Source organism: Lasioglossum baleicum, chromosome 12 (genome assembly GCF_051020765.1).
Source record: "Lasioglossum baleicum chromosome 12, iyLasBale1, whole genome shotgun sequence".
Taxonomy (NCBI): Eukaryota; Metazoa; Arthropoda; class Insecta; order Hymenoptera; family Halictidae; genus Lasioglossum; species Lasioglossum baleicum.
In genome coordinates, this window is record NC_134940.1 from 15,772,863 (window position 1) to 15,796,108 (window position 23,246).

Sequence of the window (23,246 nt, forward strand, 5' to 3'; positions counted from 1 at the left end):
ACCATGAATATAGCTTCGGAACTACATATTTGCACATATTTGACTTACCATTTGAATTACTCAGTGCTTACTCAGAGATATTTTGACGATTTTGACTGACTTGTTCGAAATATTTGTATTTTGTTATTAAAACGCCTTAATATCTATACAATACAGATATGGAACTCGTCTTAGATGTATAAGAACATTCGGTTACATATGTAACACGATAAAAATAAATTGTTTTTTACGATATTGCAGACTCTTTGATCTTTTTCAAAATGATTGGATTACGGACATCAAAGGTTTCGAAAGGAGTTTCGCCTCTATATATAAGGATGCTCTGTGTCCATATGATTTCCATAAAAAAACTCGCCGATGCCCAGCGTTTCTCAACTTGTAAGACCAAGAGACGATAATTGTTTCCTCGCGCTAATGCGATGAAAGTGATTCATTTGCAAAGAAAATGAAATTTCACTTGTTTATATAGTAAACAGTGATTGTGGTCTTTATTATATACGAACATGTCGCAGTACTATCAGACAGGAAATGTACTATATACGAACAAATGTGTTAGGTCGCACGGTGAAAAGGTTGAGAAGCGCTGCTTCAACATATTAAACAAACATGAATGCTACGTTTTCGTAATTTTATCGACACAATCATTGAATTATCCTCTATGAATTAAATTTTCAAAGTTATTCGTATCTGAATGCGTTTTAATATGCCCTAACTTAACATTTTTTGAGAAAGCAAAAAAAAGAAGAAATGGGAATCTATATATATACAAGAACTTACTCCTAAAGGAAAAATTGACGGTGCTTACGTATTCGATTCCTTTTTTCCTGTTTGTGAAAATTCGACAAAAAATGTGAAGAATCAAAATTATATATTATATCTTTCTGTTTTGTGATCATAAGCTATTCATTCTGGCGCAGACGCAATGATTAACGTGCTACGGTACAGAAGGTTTCTGTATAATAACGCTATGTTCCTCCGTAATCCGTAATGTGTATTTTCATCTTTTACAATACATTAATGATAACGTGTATGTAGGTGTATCTGTAACCATTCAAACTTCACATAAACTATTAAAGAACAAAAACAATCCATTTCTATTCCTGATTTCTTAAACATAATGTGAACAGGAAAAGTATATAAAATATGTTCGTATCTTAGAATAAATATAATTTAACATTCCTGTGACAACTACAATAATACTGATGGTTTGATATATTAAACTATAAAATGACTTGATAAATATGTATATGCCTATAAACAATTCTGAATAAAAGCTAAAGTACAATTATTGTTGTTCACCGGTGACGACGAATGACTCATTTCGTTAAATTAACCATAAACGGAAGATTTGGTCAGGACTAAAAGGTAGAAATTTGAATAAAGACGATATCCTAAAGACTGATAGTGATTGATACGAATATATATATTTGCATCGTTACTTACGCGCGTGTAGTCTTATCGTGTATCTACGTGTGTCACTGTGTAAATACATACGAACGTCTACGCGGCGTTTCAATACGTGGCAAATACAAGAATAATTATTTTATAACATCTGCTTTAACAAGCTGATAAGTAGATAACAGGTAAGTCTTTTGTATAGGTCTTTAAGAAATACTTGCATTGTAATTGAAACTGTTCATTATGTCTTTCATTGTACTTTCGCGTATAAATTCACGACGTTATGGAAAAGAGTGTTTTTAAAAAATCCAAGTGTTTTCCTATATTTAGCAATCTTTTATTTCAATTTCAGTCGCGTATGGATTTTATAACATACGAGTGTATATACTATGTAGTGATATCACTCACAAGCTGTCATATTCGCCTAATGTTTTAAATAACAGTTTTGACAGAATTCTATCCAATCGCAAATCCATGTTGCTCTAAACACATTGCGATCGAACAATCAAGGAGTAATGCAACAGAAAAAGAAGAAGTTGGGTACAATGAGGGCATTAATTCTTGTCGGTGGATATGGTACTAGATTAAGACCGCTCACATTAAGTCGGCCTAAGCCTTTAGTCGAGTTTGCTAATAAACCAATGCTATTGCATCAAATAGAGGCTCTGGTATGTTCTAGTATTTCTCTGTTAATAAGTTTTTAAATATCTGTGGTATATTTGAAAAGTTAGAGTGACAATTAAATTACAGGTAGAATCAGGTGTAACCGAGGTGATATTAGCAGTGTCTTATCGTGCGGAAGAGATGGAAAGAGATTTAGGAGAGGAAGCAAAGAAATTAGGTGTACATTTAATCTTTTCGCATGAACCAGAACCTCTTGGTACTGCAGGACCGCTTGCGCTTGTACGCAATCTGTTAAGTTCGGGAAACGAACCATTTTTTGTTTTAAACTCTGATATCATTTGTGATTTTCCGTTCAAGCAGTTGCTTGATTTTCACAAGAATCATGGTAAAGAAGGTACAATAGTTGTTACTAAAGTGGAGGAGCCATCAAAGTATGGTGTTGTTGTATATGCGGACGATGGTAAAATAGAAAGCTTTGTGGAAAAACCACAAGAATTTATCTCGAATAAAATCAATGCAGGTGTTGTCTTTTTCTTTGATCAATTATGAAATTAGATGCTTAAGTAATGTTGTCGGAAGATATGTAACGATGTTTCTAAAATCATTTTTTAGGCATGTACATTTTTAATCCGAGTGCCTTACAAAGAATAGAATTGAAGCCGACGAGTATAGAGAAGGAAGTTTTCCCATTAATGGCCAAAGACGGAGAATTGTACGCAATGGAATTAACAGGATTTTGGATGGATGTAGGGCAACCAAAAGATTTTCTTAAAGGTATATACTCGTAAGAAATCTTTAATTCGCGCTTAAACAATCGTCGCATCTACTTTATTTATACATATACGTTTCGTTTACGCAGGAATGAGCATGTACCTGACATCTCTGAGGCAAAAATCTCCCGAGAAATTGTATACTGGTCCTGGTGTGGTAGGAAATGTTTTAGTAGACGAAACGGCAAAGATTGGCAAAGACTGTAGGATAGGACCCAATGTCGCCATTGGTCCCGGTGTTGTGTTATCCGATGGGTGCTGCATCAAACGCAGTACCATTCTCAAATCGGCTATAATAAAAGAACACGCGTGGCTAGACGGGTAAATTCTATTTTCTGAATCACATTCGTTCAGAGTAATATTTAATTGTATAACGAATGTATCGATGTATTGTTTTAGTTGCATCGTTGGTTGGAGAAGCGTCGTTGGCCGTTGGGTACGGATGGAAGGTACAACGGTTCTCGGTGAAGACGTAATCGTGAAAGACGAGTTATACATCAATGGAGGCCAAGTGCTGCCCCATAAGAACATTTCCAACTCTGTGCCGGAGCCTCAAATAATCATGTGACTAAAGACAATATTTTGAATTACAACCATGTTGATACCGAAAACCGATGTGAGAACTGAGACCAAATCGCGTATACTTCTTCGAGAAGAAAATTTTGTATCAGCTTTTTGACCTATGTAAATCAACATCCAATATTTATAGTAATTTGTAACGTTTTTACACTTACGATTCAAATCAATTTGATCGGCAGTCCTCGTACTACTATCGCAGCCGCAGTCATATATTGAGAACAAACACTTTTCGATTTTGCTACCGCTCTCAACATCTCAGGTTCCATCGACAAGTTTTGCGAGCTTCCTCGTCGATTTTTTAAAAACTCTAATCGTGCGAAATTTTAATAGTAGTAAAATTAATCGAGAAATTCTTTAAAGATTGTACAAAATTTGCTATACTCACTAAGGGTTCCCGCGCACCACGTATTGACGTCTACGTCGGCCCATGATCTGTTCGATGACGATGGTATCCAGTTGCTAATGAAATTTGTAGTCATTTTATCGATGTCGGCATCAGTGATTTCCCACAACATACCGAGTACGCAAGGACTTTTAATAAAATATAAAATACATATGATTTTTTTAATACTTCGAGATAGACACGATGATTTCAGTAACTTCTAGTTCATATTACCTGCTGGCTATTAAATACTGATTCGAGACACCGTATGGCGGGAAACGTCCTCCTACTGTAAGTAGTTTTACGCTACAACAACCGAACAATAGAACAATCGCTTTCACCCTTAGTCTTTCGATTTGCTCTCCAGGTAAGTACTGTATTCCGTTACCGTGACCATTGTACATTAGTATGTCGTGATTAACTAAAGCATCTTCGAAAACTTCTACTTGTGGTTCAACGTTGTACCAGCTTTTCCAATTTGGCAACCAGTATTCAATAAATAGTCTCATACGTTTTTCCATTTTAGACAAATTGCCTGATGGATTAACTATACACATACCCATGTCGTCTTTTATTTTAATTATTTTACAACCGTTTTCTATTGTGCTTTCATGTTCTTTGAAAAGAGCATACACGATATGCAATGATGGAAAACGAGTAACAGGGTGACATTTTATCATTTTCATAGATTCAAAGGGAATGTAATCCATGTGCTGAAAGATGATTCAGAAATATACGAATATTGGAAAATTTGTGATATACATGCAAACTTACTTCGTCAACAATTAAAATTAATGTCTTCCTAACTGCATCCTTCAGTTCATTTATAGACGACAATTTTCCATAGATAGATAATATGATATTATGAGCGAGTTTATCGTGACCGGGAAGCACGTATTTTACTGCACATGCTATTTCTTCTCTTGTTAGAAAACATCCAGTTAAGGCCACTTTTTTCAATAACCACTTGGATCGCTTCGATATGTCCTTACTACAAAATATAATTCTATTTAGTATCCCATCTATTAAAATGAAGTTTCGAATCAACGACCTTACTTACTGGTTTCCGTTGTCTAATATAAGTTTGTCTATCATTTGAACAATGTCTTCCACTACATTGTGTTTGTCTATAGGGTCTGCGACAAATAAGATTCTCCACTCTCGTAACCATTTGTATTCTAAGGCTTGTATAGCTGTCTTGCATACATGTATATATACTTGTGCATATACACAGAAATTATAAAATTTAACTATACGCAAATTACTGATGTTCTAAATACCTTCATTTTATTATTTTGCTGATCACGCATTTTCCAATATAACTCGTTGTTTGCATAAGTAGCCAAAAGCTCCGATTTGTTGCGAGCAAGTATTTTCTGAATTTCAGAACAAATGTCGTAAGAGGAATCTAATTTTGGTTTCGGCAGTGTTATGCACATAGGTTCTGTGTCTTTGGTTCCAGTTGGTAGTACGGTAATATGAATCTCTTGCTGCGTTACATTTGACATGGACTTGTTGCATTCGTTGATATCCATAGGCTGATATTGAGCGGTGATTTGGATCATGTACCATTCTGTATTCAAAATGAAAATATATATGCAATTAACATAAACAAGGATAATTGTATGAACTGAAGGTTGTCAAGTTATAATGCGGAGTCTCAGACTTTTAGAAATGCATCGTGAAATAACTACGAATATAAAGTGATTTCAATCTTTTTTAGGAAATTGTACTTTGTAACTTTTCACACTCTAAGAGAACAGTGTGCCTTTGCAGACTCAATGTTATTTATCTCATATATTTTACCTTTAGGTAGATCAAAGAGTTTCACTTTCAAATTGTCAATGTTATTCATATTACTCGTATTAAAATTAACACAGGAAGACTTTAGTCCATAGACTTGCGGCGTATTCAGAATTGTCTCTCTCATATCTGTTTTTATGTATCTGTGTAATATTTGTTGACGAAGTATCACCGCATGTGATTCAATTAAATGGTTTATCGCTTCCAGTTCATTTCCTATCTGTGAAAAATTTGTAGAACCTCAATCGAATCATGCAATTAAGAATATCGCTCTCAGGATACAACAAACGATACCTTTAAATAACAGATTGCTAACATTTTATTTAAATTTGTATATTCAACGCTTCCCACGCCGCATCTCGCGGCCTCCAGAAATCTTTCAATATTATTTTTCACATTTTCCAATGAACTGTCCTCGGTTAAGTTCGATGCTTCGTCACTCTTGTCATTATACGAACGACAATCACGAAGAATTTGACAGATTTCTTCCATGTTACTGGTTACTCTACAATCTCTTACTTCTTACTTGTACATTACGTGTTTTAATTGTCTATTTCTATCTTGCAATGAGAACTGTTAGAATCAAATGATTCGAATTCATTCGAATTCAAACGGACTTGCACGGACTTGTTAGCATAAGAATGGGTACCAACTGGTACCAACCTATTTAAAGCTTAGATTTCTGAACGAGTTTCTAATGGATTTCAATTAGGAAATAACCTTTTCGTAAAACAAACAAGAATCATAAAAAAGAGCTAGAAAAAATATTTAATTGAATCATATCGTAATCTCAAAAGCATCAAATATAATATAACTTTTATCTACGTACAATGTACAATTAGAAATCGTTAAAAATCGTTATGTTAGGTTAGGTTTACTAGTTCTCCTGGATACAGTAATCAGGTTGGTATTCGTGAGAGGCTTGGATAACCACTTCATGGGATAACCACTGGATAACCACCATTATCACTGATTATCACTAACAAAAATAACGAAGTAAATAAGAAAACAACAAGATAAGACGAATAAAAAAGATCGTCGTTTATTTATATGTGAAAGAAGTATGGTTGATTCACAATTAAATAAAAATACTTTTCAGTTCCACTTTTTTCCTTCAGATGGCGCTCGACGGTTTCGGTGCATATAAAACATTCTGGTCGCCGTTCTATCCCTACTAATTAGGTTCGCAAAGATAGACCGCCTGAAATGGAAAGAAATCGGTCATTGCAAATGGTGGTCGGTTCACGAGGAGAACGTAAAATCGACGGGCATCGTCACTAGGGGACGAAAGTGCTTTCAAATACAAGGTAAAATAATAATCTTCGTTTTCCCGTATATTCAGAAATATTAATATTTTTATCACTTCACCACAATTCGCGTGACGAAGCGTGGCGCGATATGTTCTTGAAACATTGAAACATTGCTGCCCGTTAACTGTTTAACATGATGCGTGTTGAGCATTTTCTCTGTGTGAATTACGTTTTCCCGTAGTTCATTTTTCTCGTAAACCAAGTATAAAAATATTGTATCTTATGTTTATATGCACGCTACAGGGTGTGTAATAATATTTTGTAGTTCTGTTTGACGATGAAAAATCCGGTGAAATGATCTCATGTATGGTATTTATTACAGAATGGATGGACATTCCTCACATCAGTAGTTTTTCCTATTCATCCACTGAATAAAAACAAAGGGTACAATGTATCTTTATAACTTAACGCTGCAGCGTGCAACGGGTATTACCCATGCAGTGCATGGGAATTTCTCCGGTAGTAAAATGCAAGAGATTCTAGTTTCTCGTGGGAAATCTCTGGAGCTTTTAAGACCAGACCCGAATACTGGAAAAGTTCATACCCTGTTGACTGTAGAAGTATTTGGAATTATAAGGTCCTTAATGGCCTTTAGGCTGACTGGCGGAACCAAAGATTATATCGTAGTTGGTTCTGATTCAGGGCGTATTGTAATTTTGGAGTACATCCCTGCAAAAAATGTTTTCGAAAAAGTACATCAGGAAACATTTGGAAAAAGTGGTTGCAGACGTATTGTTCCTGGACAATACTTAGCTATAGATCCCAAAGGAAGAGCAGTAATGATAGGTATTGTATTTATCGTCTTTTTCGCTTATAATACATTTTGGAGCTCCTAAATGTCTGCCTAGAGAAAAGATTCTATCATTGTACGTTCCTCTTGGGATAATACAACTTTGTCCTGAAAAACTTTTTCATATAATAAATCAAGAAAGGAGGCATTTAGGTGTAATATACTTTCCACCATATGATTATTCTACTGATCCGTGTTTCAACTGAATAACATTGATTATACTATTCAGCATGATGGTGCAGTTTTAATCAGTTTCTCTCCAATTCTTATAATTATCGATAAGTACTAACTATGTTGGTATTTGTTTCAGGTGCAATTGAAAAGCAAAAGCTTGTATATATCTTGAATAGAGATCCAGAGGCTAGATTAACAATTTCCTCGCCTTTGGAAGCTCATAAAAGTAATACGTTAGTTTATCATACGGTAGGTGTGGATGTAGGTTTTGAGAATCCTATGTTTGCCTGCCTAGAAATCGACTATGAGGTATTAATTTCAACATTATCGGAGCGACCATAGATAGCCGCGATTTATAATGTTCTCTCATAGAAACGATCCTATTTCTGTTTTATAGGAAGCAGATAGTGATCCCACGGGTGATGCTGCGGTAAAAACACAGCAAACATTGACCTTGTACGAGTTGGACCTTGGTTTGAACCATGTTGTTCGCAAGTATAGCGAACCTTTAGAGGAACACGCGAATTTCCTCGTCTCCGTTCCTGGTGGAAACGATGGACCGAGCGGTGTCCTTATTTGTTCAGAGAATTACCTGACATACAAAAACTTGGGAGATCAACACGATATTCGTTGTCCTATTCCTAGGCGGCGCAATGATCTAGATGACCCTGAGAGGGGCATGATATTTGTTTGTTCAGCCACTCATAAAACAAAGAGCATGTTCTTTTTCTTGGCTCAAACCGAGCAAGGGGACATCTTTAAGATTACCCTTGAAACGGACGAAGACATGGTGACTGAAATCAAACTAAAATATTTCGATACAGTACCTGTTGCGGCAAGCATGTGTGTTTTGAAAACAGGATTCTTATTCGTTGCATCAGAATTCGGAAACCAGTAAGTGCACAGTTACAAGAATCCTCACGTTGCAACTAGAGATCCTTATTTCACGTGTATACAAATAAACGTGGTATGTGAACCGTGCAGTAAAAATTTAAGGATCCGTGAATACGTTTTTCGATCAAACGTGCCGAACGAATTCATATTCGCAGATCCGTGTACTATGGATCCTTAAATTCGTACTATACGATTCACGTACTGATGAGAGCTGACAAGAAGGTCCCTGGCAGGAATGCGGTGCCGTAGGCAAGAATGCGCACCCGATTGGTTGGCTTGGAGGAGGCGCGCATTCTATTGGCCGAAGCGGTCACACACACACACACTACTACTGCTATGCAGAACAATAGATCCCTCTTGCCTCTGTGCTGCCCTGGGGACCTTTTTGTCAGGTCTACGCAGTACGTGTATTTTAGTACACGTTCAAAACCGCGATCTCTAGTTGCAACACGTTGGTTCGATTTGAACTTTGAAATAAATTAACTTTCTTTCCAGTTACCTCTATCAAATCGCACATCTAGGAGACGACGACGACGAGCCAGAGTTCAGTTCTGCTATGCCTCTCGAAGAAGGTGATACCTTCTTCTTCGCACCAAGACCGCTTAGAAATTTGGTGTTGGTGGACGAGATGGACAGCTTGTCGCCAATAATGGCGTGCCAGGTAAATGTGGTCCCTCTAACAGAATTTTAAATTGTTTCACGTAAACGAATTGTCCGTGCACCCTCAAGTAGAAAGCTGATATTTAAAGATCTTTTTTTCTGTGGAAAGGTGCAAGAGTAAAACATTCTTAGTCGCCTTCACTTTGTCATTGCAAACTGAAGTTGAACCTAAGAATGACAGATACACCATACAAACGAACCAGAGCAGACGTAAAACGTACGATTTGTATTTACAGAGTTAATGGCTTGTTGCAGGTGGCTGATTTGGCGAACGAAGATACTCCTCAATTGTACATAACGTGTGGTAGAGGGCCGCGCTCGACGCTGCGTGTATTGCGACATGGTTTGGAAGTTTCTGAAATGGCAGTCAGTGAACTGCCTGGTAATCCAAACGCTGTGTGGACTGTTAAAAGGAGAATCGATGGTTAGTTCGTAAACATCTTACCCAGTAGTTGTTTGCATGTTTTTATTACTATACGATTAATCAACAGTTTCGAACAAATGTTAAATTCTTTTTCTACATGAAGATACATGAAGATACTTGTTAATTCTAATAGCGCAGTCACAGCCATTATATATTATATATATTAGAGTATATTATAGTTGGTCTGTTCCATTTCAAGTACACGTATACATCGGTCTCTTCTTTTTCTAATAATCGAATCGTACATTAGAAATTTCTGAGAAATGCTTGATATCGATCGCGATAGGAACTCTATAGTTATTTTGAATTACGATTACTTCTAAAGAGAAATAAATTAGTTTGTGTAAATGATATTGACGAATCTGGTGGCTTGATACACTCTTATCAAACACCAGTTCTCTCTTTCAGGCTACCAGCATGCTATTGGTTGAACTACAGAACACAGAGTGACTAAAAGGTAAGAACACTCGATTTTGCTGGGGGATAAAGAGCATTGATTTTGCACCGAAAGTCCGTCTACTCTTTGTGTATAGGATGACAGTGTGCGTGCGCTCGACTGCCACGAAGATAATCTCTATTTTATCTCTATTTCTCGTCTGTGTTTTATTTTACTTCGATATCTCAGAGTGAGCTTTATAATTTTGATTACAGAGGAGTATGATGCTTACATCATAGTGTCCTTCGTGAATGCAACTCTTGTACTTAGTATCGGAGAAACTGTCGAAGAAGTGACTGATTCTGGTTTTCTTGGTACAACACCCACGCTGAGCTGCTCCGCTTTGGGCGAGGACGCGTTGGTCCAGGTAAATTTAATTTGACACTTCTACACGTTTTATCTGCGTCGCTGCACTTAGGTATCTCCGGCACCTGGTCTACCACGTGACGGTCGCAAAAACTGGTGCTAAATTATAACGAGTTCGTCGCATCGTTGAATGTTTAGGTTCTATCTAAATAGTTCTGGTATTTAGAGCTCGACAGTTCGCTTTGCAATGAAAGAGAAATTATTTCTCGTGCAAATACGATAGTGATTCCATACTTTATTTTAGGTATATCCAGATGGTATACGCCATATCCGCGCTGACAAGCGTGTCAACGAGTGGAAGGCGCCTGGCAAAAAGACCATAGTCAAATGCGCGGTGAATCAGCGCCAAGTTGTCATCGCGTTGACCGGTGGAGAACTGGTGTACTTCGAAATGGATCCTGTATGTGAACTCTTCCATTATGCTTTTACTACATTTTCACACTTTAGATTACGTTTACGTGTTGCATCGATTGTTCTCTCTGCGAAAACATGTTCTCAGAGATGTAAGAGATGCGCAAAATATATCACTTTTTCATCTCACGCGTAGCTGACTCGTTACTGAGCCTCGAAATGGATGAGAAGTGAACATTTCATTTGCTATGTTCGAACCTTCGATTAACGCCGATCATTTCATACTTTCTAGACCGGACAATTGAACGAATACACGGAACGGAAGAAAATGCCGTCGGAAGTGATGTGCATGGCTCTCGGTAACGTAGCGATCGGAGAGCAAAGGTCATGGTTTTTGGCCGTTGGTCTTCAGGACAACACAGTCAGGATCATTTCGTTGGATCCATCGGATTGTTTGGCACCCAGAAGCATGCAAGCCTTGCCTGCGGCTGCAGAAAGTTTATGTATCGTAGAAATGGGTGCGAAAGACGCTAACAGTTCCGAGGATTTGTCACCCCAGCAATCTAGCTTATACTTAAACATAGGTAAACTAAACCTGCAAAGACGACCTACGTTGTATACCAGGGTTTAAATATCCCTTTCTTTAGATGTACAACTCTGCATGCAACTTTGTCTAGAGAGTGTCTTATCTATTATTCAAAGTAAAGCAGTATATAATGTACGTCTGCATTCTCTTTAGGTTTGCAAAACGGTGTATTATTGAGAACAGTATTAGATCCCATTTCCGGTGATCTGGCGGACACGCGTACACGCTATCTAGGATCTCGGCCTGTGAAGCTATTTAGGATAAAAATGCAGGGGAACCAGGCTGTGCTCGCGATGAGCAGCAGATCGTGGTTAAGCTACTATTACCAGAACCGTTTCCACTTGACGCCGCTGTCTTACGAGAGCTTGGAGTTCGCGTCAGGTTTCAGTTCCGAGCAATGTCCCGAGGGGATTGTTGCGATCTCGACGAACACATTGCGAATCCTTGCCCTCGAAAAATTAGGCGCCGTGTTCAATCAGATCAGTTTCCCTCTGGAGTACACGCCAAGGAAATTCGCCATCCACTCGGACTCCGCGCATTTGATAATCATCGAGACCGAGCACAACGCGTACACGGAGGAAACGAAGCAGCAAAGGAGATTACAAATGGCAGAAGAGATGCAGGAGGCTGCAGGCGCGGAAGAGGCAGCGGTAGCGAGAGAACTTGCGGAGGCTTTCTTATCCGAAGAACCAAATGAAGCTATATTTGGTGCGCCGAGAGCTGGCCCAGGTTTATGGGCATCCTTGATCAGAATAATAGCGCCCACGACGGGACAGACTTTCGAGATTCATAGGCTTGAGCAAAATTTGGCTGCCCTATGGTGAGAATTTGATATTCGTGTACCGTTCATGTTTTCGCAGCTGAGGGAAAGAATAAAGTGGTTCATTTATACATTTACATTGCAGCCTGAGTCTTGTGAAATTCGCTAACCAAGGCGATCAACTGTTTCTCATCGTCGGTGTCGCTAAAGAGTTCCAGTTGAATCCCAGAGTCAGCAGTGGAGGATTCCTGTATACTTACAAGTAAGTCTGGTGTTCGAGCACTTTCAAAACATCTTCGAATTTGGCATATCTATATGATGACAAAATTACACGATCACTGTATCCTATGATGATATTCCTGCAGTACTGATAGCAAACTTAGATAACTAAGATCTTGTATGATTTTGAAAAGGGATGTATCGTTATAATATGGTTTTTGTCTAGGGTGAACCTCGAATGTACCAGCCTCGAATTGGTTCACAAAACTAACCTAGACGAGGTACCGTTGGCTATATGTCCTTACCAGGGACGCGTGCTAGTCGGCGTCGGCAGAATGTTGCGTCTGTACGATATGGGCAAGAAAAAGCTGTTACGCAAATGCGAGAACAAGCATATTCCGAATGCCGTTGTTTCTATCAATGCGATCGGCCAACGAATATATGTGAGCGATGTTCAAGAATCGGTTTACGCAGTGAGATACAAACGACAGGAGAATCAATTGATTGTCTTCGCGGACGATACGCATCCGAGGTGGATCACGACGACATGCGTGCTAGATTACGACACCGTTGCCACTGCGGACAAATTTGGGAACATCGCTGTCGTGAGTATTCTCTTTCAAATGCGCCCCAAACCAAAATGATTTTTCATCCTACTATCAGAAGAAATTTTTATCCGACTATATACCCTTTGTTATAAGTTGAACAACTCGATAAGTTGATTTAATGTCTTCATAGATACGTTTGGCAAGCGGAATTAACGATGACGTCGACGAAGACCCTACTGGGAATAAAGCTTTGTGGGACAGAGGTCTGCTGAACGGTGCCAGTCAGAAAGCAGACACCGTCGCTTGCTTCCATGTCGGTGAAACGGTTATGTCTTTGCAAAAGGCCACTCTGATTCCCGGCGGATCGGAAAGCTTAGTGTACACGACGTTGAGTGGAACGGTTGGCGTTCTCGTACCGTTTACGAGCCACGAAGACCACGATTTCTTCCAGCATTTGGAGATGCACATGCGGTCTGAACATCCGCCCCTCTGCGGAAGGGATCATTTGTCCTTTAGGTCGTACTATTACCCTGTAAAAAACGTAATCGACGGAGATCTCTGCGAACAGTTCAACTCGATCGAACCGGCGAAACAAAAGAGTATATCTGGCGATCTTGAACGAACGCCGTCGGAAGTCTCGAAAAAACTCGAAGACATCCGTACGCGTTATGCATTTTAAGGATCTCAAAACGACGTATTCATCTTGTCAGTTCACTCACAAATTCTATATTCTATTTGTTTGCATTCCGTTTCCGTCTTTTCGACATCTTTCTATTCGTTTCTTTATTTTGTACAACAAAATAGACAAGCGTTAATCGATGAGGAATTAACACAAATACTTTCGATGTATAAGGCTTAAAAAGATGATAGGTATATAATAATCACTCGTCGTATGTAATTAATTAAAGGTTAGTTTTGATTGTGATCGTAGGGAAAAAGTTTAATTTAAGTACACAAAAGGAACGTTCGTTAATAATAAGGAAATGTATTTTTAATCGTCGAAAATGTGTAAATTTTTACATCGCATCGTTAGTAGCGTAGGACGAACCCCGATTTCGTGCTATTCGTGAAGAACTAGTATTATTCTGCCGTGCAGTTGTTTTTGAATTTTCTTTGTAGCCGTTTCATTGATTGTGTGCCGCGCGATCCGACAAAATTGCAGTGCGGTGCAATACTGTTAAATACACACATTTCTTGAATGTACGACAAAAAGCTTAATTACTAACACGTGGAATGGTAGCAAATTATGCTCTGGTTAATTTCTTCTTTTCTGCCATTTTTTAACCTTGCCACAGTTTACTTGCAGTACATTACTAAAAAAACTATAGACGAACTGTACTTCTACAGTTCAGAAAAAAAATAGAAAATGCTTTATCGACCTATTTTAACATTATAAATATAACGCCCGTAAAGTGAGCTGTACTCGCCGATTATAAATTGCCGAGCTAAAAATGAGGTTGATAAACAATTGTTAACTATCTACAAAGACAGTGTGAAGGTTGCGTGTTTACGTTTCACATACTTTTGTATTCGCACGTTTAATTTCGTTTTTATATCATTGTACGCGTTAGCGGCTTCAGACCACAAATAAACTAAAACTTTCGTAAAAACGACTAAAAGTGAAGGACTATCATTTAATGTGTCATAAAAGTAAGAGAAAAAATATAAGTTACAAAATAAAGCGTCGTGATACAAATGCAAAAAAACAACAAAACCATTTACGTAGATGAACGTGCCGGTGTTAGTATATTGTTAGTTACAGAAACAACGATTTCATGTATATACTTTTATCATTCTAAAAAATTCGCAAAGAAATCGATGATCCGATGCACGCAAAAAAGCTTCCGACGTGTTGCATCTCTCATGTTTTGCTCGAATTTTATGATCTCTTTCTTCTCTCCCCCTGTTACCGTCTCGGCTTATGTGCATCTCTTTCGACCTACAATTCATCCCCTATAGCGGTCAGCCGCCGTTGCGACTCGCATTTTTTCTCGTGAAGCTCCGAAGTGCGGTTAATCCGCGTATCGAAGCGTATCGAGGGTATAATGCAACGTTATTACCCTCGTTTAACCTTCAGACGTATAACTGGGGTACGAAAGGCTTTAAACGCTTCACCGTGTCAATGAAAGAAAAATTACAGGCCAGTTCTATTTAAACTTTCGTCGGGATTAGAACTAGCCGCAATTTAATAGCCGGAGTACGTGTCCAAATATTTATTTTCGCAGGCGTCGTTCCACCTCGTGCAACACGTCGTAATTAACGCTAGAATTTATCGAGGTTTCAACCAACATACAAATGAATCGATTCACAGAATATATTCCTACCGACATACATTTGCGTGCTGAATAATCGTTATACATACCAACAATCTGAGATGGATCATTTTCACCCTGTCAGTATATATAGATCAACAGTTTCCGTTGTTTCTATTAATAAATTAATTAATCTCGGGTATAATACGTATCGAATCTCGATCCAGGTTCAAGGTGTAAATATGTAGAAATCTGTCTTGTCGGGAAGAAAATCATTTATTTATTGTATCAGTTCGTGATAAATCATATTATTCGTTTTAAACAGGGTTTTTATTATTGCTCGATTAATAAGATCCAAGTATTCGAATGTACTCGACGAGATGTAGAATGTAAATTCGGAAAAATTGTAAAGTGGAAGGTTACTACAAATCATCAGGGGAAAGTTTTGGATATTTATTATGAGGAATCAACGGTTGGGGTTCGGACGACTGATTTAATTTGATAAATACAACTAAGATTGGCATACACAACATCTGTTGATGAGAACACGAGTCACGAAGTGGTGTTGGATCTGCCGACAAGGGGTTTTGGGTGTTGCGATCGGTAGTTACGTCACTGCGGCATACGTAGCACGGTTTAGGGCGTTGAAACGGAGAGAGTAAGGGTAAGAGGAATGGAGGGATGGAGAGGGAGATAGAGAGACGGAGAGGGAGAAGGACCGAACGTCGATCGATGCATTGAGGCGCCAGGCTCTGAGCTCAGCCCCGTTTCGTTCCATCACCCTTACCCCAGAACATGCCCTGCAGCGAACCAGCCCTCCGGGGTTTTCTCTTTTACCGTGCAGTTGCGCATTAACCTCTCGACGGTGTGGAGTTGCGTGCCGTTCGTTCGGTCACTGGACTTTCAGTCCCGTTGCCGTTGCATCGGTCTTCGACACTCGGCTGCACCGCTTCGGTTTCGGTTCCCCAATTGTTGCAACCTACCTCTCCGGGAGCAGCACAATTATCGACAATATGTTGTTCATCCAGGGTCCGTCGCGGTTTCGCCGGGGGTGGTGTTGATTACCGGTATCATTCGTTAATCGTAATCATGTTGACTGTATCGGTCGCCAGCAGACGTCATCTCGACGAGCCACATTTAAAATCACCATCCCTTGAGAGCAAAGTCGCTGGTATTCTGTGAATGTCATCGATTGCATCTACGTCCTCGGGCTTGCTATTGTGATGTTCGATTCAATGACAGACGATTATGGTAAATCCTCTTGTTACATCTTCTTTGGAAGCCTTCGTGTTTGCGTGTGATATTTCGTGCGCTTTTGACATACATATACATACATTCGACCGAGTCCGGGTAACAAAATCGCATCGGCCTCGTAGCAGTTTCATTTCCGCGGTATAATGTGACGTTTACGGGGCAGACGTTATCGCGCTATGTTCACGTGTTTCAAATAAAGTAGCTTTTATTGTTGTCTTTTTTTATTCATTGTTTCTCAGTGTAACGTGGTCGTTGAATATAAATACGTATATACTTATTTGCCGGTAGCGTCTTCGTCGGAACAATGGAAATGAAAATCTGTACTCGATATATTTGACACGAGTATTTTTCATTTATTTAGGTAGGGTCAATCTAATCTCGGCGAGTGCCATGTCGGGCAAACAACTCGAGAGCGAGTGTATATGCACGCAATTATATTTCTGTTTGCTTTTTCAAAATTTCTGTTTGCACACAGTGGGGACGAGTCAATTGCAATGAAAACATGTCCATTACGTCGAGAGTGCCTATATCGTGTAAATGTAAATAATAGACGAAATGAAAGTGATGAAGTAGGTTGACATTTGAAGCACCTTGGCGGTCAATGTTTACACACATATGTATATTTACTTGATTGCTTCTCGTTTTTTATTTCTACATCGAAATATTCGTCGATTTATATTTTTTTCATCTGCTTTATTAAAATGACAGGTACGAATGATTATGTTTTATTTCATTTTTTAAATGTTTGAGCAAATTTTTTGCCAGAGGCAATAAAAGATTATTTAACTAACCGATATGGTTTTTGTCTCGCAGGAGATAGCTGATGCTGGAGGTGGCTACAAGCGAATTCGGGTAACTGCTCTGGTTCTGTTGGTGCTTCTGTTCGGTTGCTTCGACTATGTGGCAGGAGGTGATTGTGGTCTGGCTGAGTTGACTTGCAGAGATCGACATTGCGTACCGATAGATGCTTACTGTAATGGCCGAGACGACTGCGGAGACAACAGTGATGAGCCACCGATGTGTACACCGTGCAATCGTACCTATCATGGTCGAGAAGGACGCACGTACAAGTTAGATCTTCCAAGACCGTCGGAGGAACGTCTACCATTTCTTTGTCACTTGACATTTACCGCTGCTGGACAGGGGTATGGGGAATTAGTGCAACTTCTCTGGGACGCATTCAGCGTGGGTAGAGTAGATCCAAACACGGATAGCTTCATAGCAAGTTGCCCGGAGGGTTCGTTGCAGTTAGCAGAACTGGGTAGACACTTTACTGGTGGGTCTTGGTGTGGAGTGGGAGAGGGACAGGCATCTTATTACAGCGAGACCAGCACCGTAACAGCATCCATACGGTTGTTTCACGCACCTCCTAGCGTGCCATTCGAGTTCCAATTGCGGTATAGATTCGTAGCACGCAACGAAGCTGTTGCTAGATTAGGAAAACCAGATCTTCCAATTGAAAGAGGCTCCCCAGTACCGGGTACATACTGCTCCAGAAATTTTTACGAATGCCATTTGAAGCAGTGTAGGCTACAGAGCCCGAATTATCCCGGCGAGTACCCGAGGAACGCAAGCTGCTTGATCACCATAAGGCAGAAGGAAGTGCCTACATGCAAGCATGCGATGATCTCCGTGAAATCCACGGCGGTCGGTCCAGTCGGAGTCACTACAGCCAATAGTTCTTTAAGCGTATGGCAGGATTGTCCTCCAGAGAAGGACCGCCTCATCTTTCACGACGGTGTTCGCCCAGAAGATCCGATCTTGTTGATCTATTGCGGAGGACCGTTGCCTAGAATAACTGCCAGGGGTCCGACGATGCAAGTGGAATTCCGCAGCTCTCCGATAGCCATTCCTCTGGGTGCTGCTGCTCTGCGGCTCGAGTTCGAAATCCAAGTAGTGTACGTCGACTCCGACGGACTCGATTACGCTAGGGGTCCCCAAGGCTGCCACTTTTTTGTAAACGGGACTAGCAAACGGAGCGGTATACTGCGAGCACCGCTGCACGCACTGCCACCAAACTCTAGCTGTACATGGAATATCAAAGGGGCCGTTGGAGACAGAGTATGGATCTATTTTTCTTCTTACTCCCAAAGAGATCTCACAGGCAGCGTAGAGAATAATGCCAGCTCCCAGTCGGACGTACCCTGCGCTGTCAAACTGATCTTCTGGGATGGAACCCCGAACACGGGTTTCCCAGTGGCTACGCTTTGCGACGACACGCCTAAGTTGTGCGCGCACGCAGCTTTGAGAAACGTCACCAGAAGTACACGGCCGTGCACTAAGGAAGAAAGCTACATGACGGAGGCACCTTCCCTGACGCTGCGCATGGAGACACAGTTGGGCACTGCTCTTCACACGGTTAATTTTAATGTGAGCAGCTGATATATCAACTGTTGCTTTTCTCTATTGATTTATATCGCCGATTGCCCTTTCAAAATTCAATTTTTCATACGATGTAAGTAGCCGATCGCGAAGCAGCGTGTACATGAACAATTCTATCTTGCAGGCACAGTATGAATTTATATCGACCCTCCAAGTCGGCGAGCCCTGGGGAGACGGGGTCTGCAGCCGGGTTTGGCGCAAAGTTCGAAGCGGGGAGGTGATGTCGCCGCGGGACGTCCGGCTGTTCGGCAGGGGCGGGTCCTCGAAGTTGGACTGCCGGTACCGGATCGAGGCGGGCACGGACGAGAGGGTGCGGCTAACGTTCCACAACGTCAGCCTCGGCGAGTCGACAGTTTGTACGAGCGAGCCAGACCCTCATACCGGTCGACCGCGTTGCGTTCAGGAGGTGGGCTCCAGAGAAGCTCGGATAGTCTTGTATGAGGCCCCCTGGCGGGATATTCGGCTGCCCAGAGCCTGTCTGTGCGACAACACGTCGCACTTGCCTCTGACGCACATCTCCTCGAGCAGAGCTCTGGAGATCTCGTTCTTGGTTGAACAGCAGGCGCCGCACGAGGACTTCGAGACGCTTTTCTTCTACGCGAGCTTCGAGCTGATCCGGGCACCCGAGTGTCCCAGGAAGCAGAGAGTACGCGGAGAAGGTGATTAGGCTTCTTGCAGTCATTATTCAATTAGTGTATATAAATAGACGGTTCACGTATGACGTGTACACGTTCAAAGCCGCGATCTCTAATTTTTACCGAATCCCTTTGTGCTTTTCAGGAGGCGAGCTGAGGTTCGTGTCACCACCGCTGTCGAGACCGGACATCTACTGTGAGGGACTACCTTGGCTAGTGGAGGCACGCGAGAACAGGTCTCTGTTCGTGTTAACCTGGGGCTGGTTCCTCCCTCTGGAGCCATCGCCACCGTCGGAACTGAATGAGCAGACAAAGTGTCCGACGACCAACCGGATACTCCTCTACTCCGGATGGCCGCCCAAGCTGCTGAAGGTGGTGTGCCCTGCTGAGCCAGGCGCAAGAGAGTTTACGGTTCATGTGTTCTCGGAGGAATGGCTCGGTGGCACCGGTGAGGGCAAATGGCCTGGGCCGCCGCGGCCACCTGCGCTTCTCTTGGACTTCGTTGCCAGGGAGTCTGGTCAGGCTGCAGCCTCGTGGCTCGAGATATCGAAGAGCAGAGCGGCATTGCGTAGACAACTGCGGCTGCCCGAGAGGGGGATTGAGAACGAAACTTCATCGCACGGGGATTGCCCTCACAAATGCCCCGAGCTGAGCGCCTGCATCGCCGCGAGCCTCTGGTGCGATGGACGAGCCCATTGCCCGTCCGGGCACGACGAAGCCAATTGCGGCAACGGCGCGAAACTCCTCGGACTGCTTCCATCGGAAATGTGGCTAGTGCTGGCCGGTGTCGCGGGAATTATCGCTGCCTTTGCGTGTTTCTTCGCTGTACTCATCAGCAGGTGAGCGATCCTTACCTCGCTGTCCAGAGTCTGTCGTCCGTGGTTTAATGAGGTCTGTACAGCACAGTCTTTATGTTGCAGGTCGAAAACACGCAACAAGGGACTTCATTACAAGGGTACAAAGAAAAGCAATAGACCGAGACGCGCACCCACAGAAGAAACGCTGCTCGGAGCAGCCTCCTGACAACAGCAACCCGGTTTCGTGGAGTACATCCACGTTGACCGGGAAACAACCGTTTAGCAATATTTCTCTATGCTTCACCGTCCATTAACTTACCACTGTTCCACGTTTTTCAATCATGATTCATCCTTTCGAGTACCTTCTTTTCTAGTCGATGGTAAGTGGAGTCTTTCGGTTATCCCTGGCTATTGACAGCATGTTTTATTCAAAGTTCTTGTTAATTAGAAGTGCAATAGCGAGGGACACAAGATAACGATTAGGGGTAGAATGTGTTTCGCTTGAAACAGGCCAGCCATTTTCTTTAGTTGCGATGGTACTAGATGTAGCATGCAACGGAGAAGGCACGCGCATATGTGTATGGAATACTCTCGTACCATTGGAGCTGGAGGACATGATTCCACGATATATTTCAGGTGAAACACCCTGTTAGTTCCGTTACGTTGAATCGTTCTAATGTTTGCAGCTGACGTGGTTATGGTTGACCTTAGTTTTAATTATCGTTGCGTTGTTATGCGTTAACGTGAACGATACAGTTCAGTTCCATGGGGAGTAGACGATTTCAGTTTCGTCGACGTAGCGGACGCGAAGATAAGTGCAAATAATACAATATTAAAGTACGTACACAGAAATACATGAATAATTTAATAAAATATCACACACATTGCTCAAAGAACGTTGTAACTGCCAAAAAATATTTTAAGTTCGATTAGCAGTTGTACAATTTTTAGCAACAATGGAAACGAACAATAGGAAACGAGAGAGGGAGAGGGAGTGAGAGCGGTGAATGTAAAACTGTCTTATACTGTTGTTTAAGGATGTTCTCGATTTTTATCATTAACATAAGTTACGCGCATTGTGAAATATGCGTTTTTGCTCTCAACGATACCAAAGATTCGTTCCGACGTATACATATTTAACGTTAACGTTTCTCTCGTACTGTTTCGAAATATTTTCGACTTTCTTCATCGCTGAGCCGTACTGTTAACGAACTTACGTATCGTTGTTTAATTTGAAGGCTTGCTGGACTCGCAAGACAGGAGGATTTACGATAAGTATCGACAACGAGAGCTCGCATCACGTTTGATTTGTAGAACGGGTAGGAGGTGGCTGCAGGGTCGACGATAATAACTTGGCAGGTTGGATGCACGGTTTCCATCGAACAGGTACACGGAATTTACCTGCTGAACTATTTTTGTCGAGCTATACGTAAATATATACCATTAAGGGAACAATTGTAGGTGAAGTTCCAGCGCACAAGAAATTCTCATAAAGCTGAAAGAAAGAACAAAAAAAAGTACTTAGATGAGATTTATATGGTACAATATTATATAACAGTGTTTCCTCAGCTCTTCGTTTCTTCTACTACGAAAAGTGTACAATTCTATTTCGAGGCCGATCACATCTTTTGTATAGAATATTTTTCATCGAGTACTCGTTCTTTGTTCACGAACAAATTTCTTTGGTTCGCAATGATATATACAAATATATACATAGATATATCTATAAAAGGAACGTATAAAAAGGGAAAAGAAAATAGCAGCAAAGTATAATATATTCTTACTAACCAAAGGAAATTGAGAATCAGACGATCTATTTAAAACGTAGAACTAGCAACGTTCAGAGGACACACTTCCGCGGATATTCTAAAAGAAAGAAGTTACTCGTAAAATCGCTGTTATACAATATTTAGTACTATAGTTTATAGTTGCACTTAAACGATTAGAGTCTACTTAGCTGCGACAGAAAGAAATATGGAATATAGCGACGTAATTTACAAACTATAAAACACTCGGTAACATTAGAAAGTTGTTATTCGAATATAATTACCTGTTACACGAAAACGACTAACACGTATTACATAAGCGGAAATGGATATATTCGCCTACTAGGTAGTTGGAGACTAGGTGGTTCGTACGTAAAAAAGAAACAAGATCGATTCATCGTCATTGAATATTTTAAGCCGATATTCCGATTCACGAACTGCAATCTGAACGAATAAATCAAACATAGTTTTTAATTGGATCATCGATCGATCACATTTGCTGTACGCGAGTCACGCAGTTTAAGGAGTTACAGGTTAAGTACCACTGTAAGGACTGAAAGTAAATTACAAGAAGCAGTGATTAAGCGAAGGGAAGACAACAATATGTATTGTAATAAGTGCTACTTGAAGAAAAGTTTACATCACGATATATTGTATAATTAGTTTTTAGAAAGTATACAAGACATTTAGGACATTCTGCGCGTCGCGTGATGCGCCAAGCAAACGCCCGGCTCCTCGCAGAGAATCGGACGTTTCGACAACTAGATAACTGCTAGATTGTGGATTTTATTCATTTAGAACGGTTTTCGTCTTCCGAAATTCTTTAAAACAGTTCGATCAAATTCTTGGCCTCCTCGAAACACGATAATACAGAGTCTCTAATGTAGGGAACAAACTTCTGTTTTTTTCTTCGACCGCAATGTTTGTCCAATGGTAATTGCAACCCGCTGGGAGTCTGGCGACGCGAAATTCATTTCATACTTCATACCCGGAGCATACGTTCGTGCAGATGACGCTTAGGGTACGAGAATTAAATGTATGTAACACGGTCAGCAAACTCGTTTCCGTCTCGAGCGAAGAAACCGG

The 23,246-nt window shown here is 40.8% G+C and overlaps 4 protein-coding genes across 6 annotated transcripts; 3 read left to right on the forward strand and 1 right to left on the reverse strand.

The window, feature by feature from the left end:
- Window positions 1–827: 827 nt before the first annotated feature.
- Gmppb (GDP-mannose pyrophosphorylase B) lies at window positions 828–3,925 on the forward strand. Its single transcript, XM_076434555.1, has 6 exons — window positions 828–1,583; window positions 1,842–2,066; window positions 2,149–2,542; window positions 2,635–2,796; window positions 2,882–3,113; window positions 3,192–3,925. Exons 2-6 carry the CDS (start codon window positions 1,914–1,916, stop codon window positions 3,358–3,360), a joined length of 1,110 nt encoding a protein of 369 aa, XP_076290670.1. The 5' UTR covers window positions 828–1,583; window positions 1,842–1,913; the 3' UTR covers window positions 3,361–3,925.
- Sse (extra spindle pole bodies like 1, separase) lies at window positions 3,220–6,447 on the reverse strand. 2 transcript variants are annotated; one of them, XM_076434545.1, is made up of 9 exons: window positions 5,851–6,447; window positions 5,560–5,776; window positions 5,034–5,326; window positions 4,814–4,950; window positions 4,528–4,744; window positions 3,988–4,466; window positions 3,757–3,902; window positions 3,527–3,678; window positions 3,220–3,360 (listed from the first exon to the last, which is right to left on the reverse strand). In XM_076434545.1, exons 1-8 carry the CDS (start codon window positions 6,046–6,048, stop codon window positions 3,530–3,532), a joined length of 1,836 nt encoding a protein of 611 aa, XP_076290660.1. In that variant the 5' UTR covers window positions 6,049–6,447; the 3' UTR covers window positions 3,220–3,360; window positions 3,527–3,529. The 2 variants fall into 2 exon arrangements, with proteins under 2 accessions (XP_076290660.1, XP_076290661.1); XM_076434546.1 differs by having other exon boundaries at window positions 5,873–6,010.
- A 257-nt stretch (window positions 6,448–6,704) lies between these two features.
- Sf3b3 (splicing factor 3B subunit 3) lies at window positions 6,705–14,679 on the forward strand. Its single transcript, XM_076434537.1, has 13 exons — window positions 6,705–6,863; window positions 7,189–7,652; window positions 7,967–8,139; window positions 8,228–8,724; window positions 9,220–9,385; window positions 9,640–9,808; window positions 10,460–10,611; window positions 10,855–11,010; window positions 11,254–11,545; window positions 11,701–12,367; window positions 12,453–12,569; window positions 12,753–13,131; window positions 13,265–14,679. Exons 2-13 carry the CDS (start codon window positions 7,256–7,258, stop codon window positions 13,751–13,753), a joined length of 3,654 nt encoding a protein of 1,217 aa, XP_076290652.1. The 5' UTR covers window positions 6,705–6,863; window positions 7,189–7,255; the 3' UTR covers window positions 13,754–14,679.
- A 1,482-nt stretch (window positions 14,680–16,161) lies between these two features.
- Window positions 16,162–22,273, forward strand: LOC143214027 (uncharacterized). Of its 2 annotated transcripts, none has more exons than XM_076434538.1 (5): window positions 16,162–16,577; window positions 17,394–18,950; window positions 19,087–19,621; window positions 19,743–20,436; window positions 20,518–22,273. In XM_076434538.1, exons 1-5 carry the CDS (start codon window positions 16,575–16,577, stop codon window positions 20,618–20,620), a joined length of 2,892 nt encoding a protein of 963 aa, XP_076290653.1. In that variant the 5' UTR covers window positions 16,162–16,574; the 3' UTR covers window positions 20,621–22,273. The 2 variants fall into 2 exon arrangements, with proteins under 2 accessions (XP_076290653.1, XP_076290654.1); XM_076434539.1 differs by lacking the exon at window positions 16,162–16,577 and adding an exon at window positions 16,599–17,288.
- The last annotated feature ends 973 nt before the right edge of the window (window positions 22,274–23,246 follow it).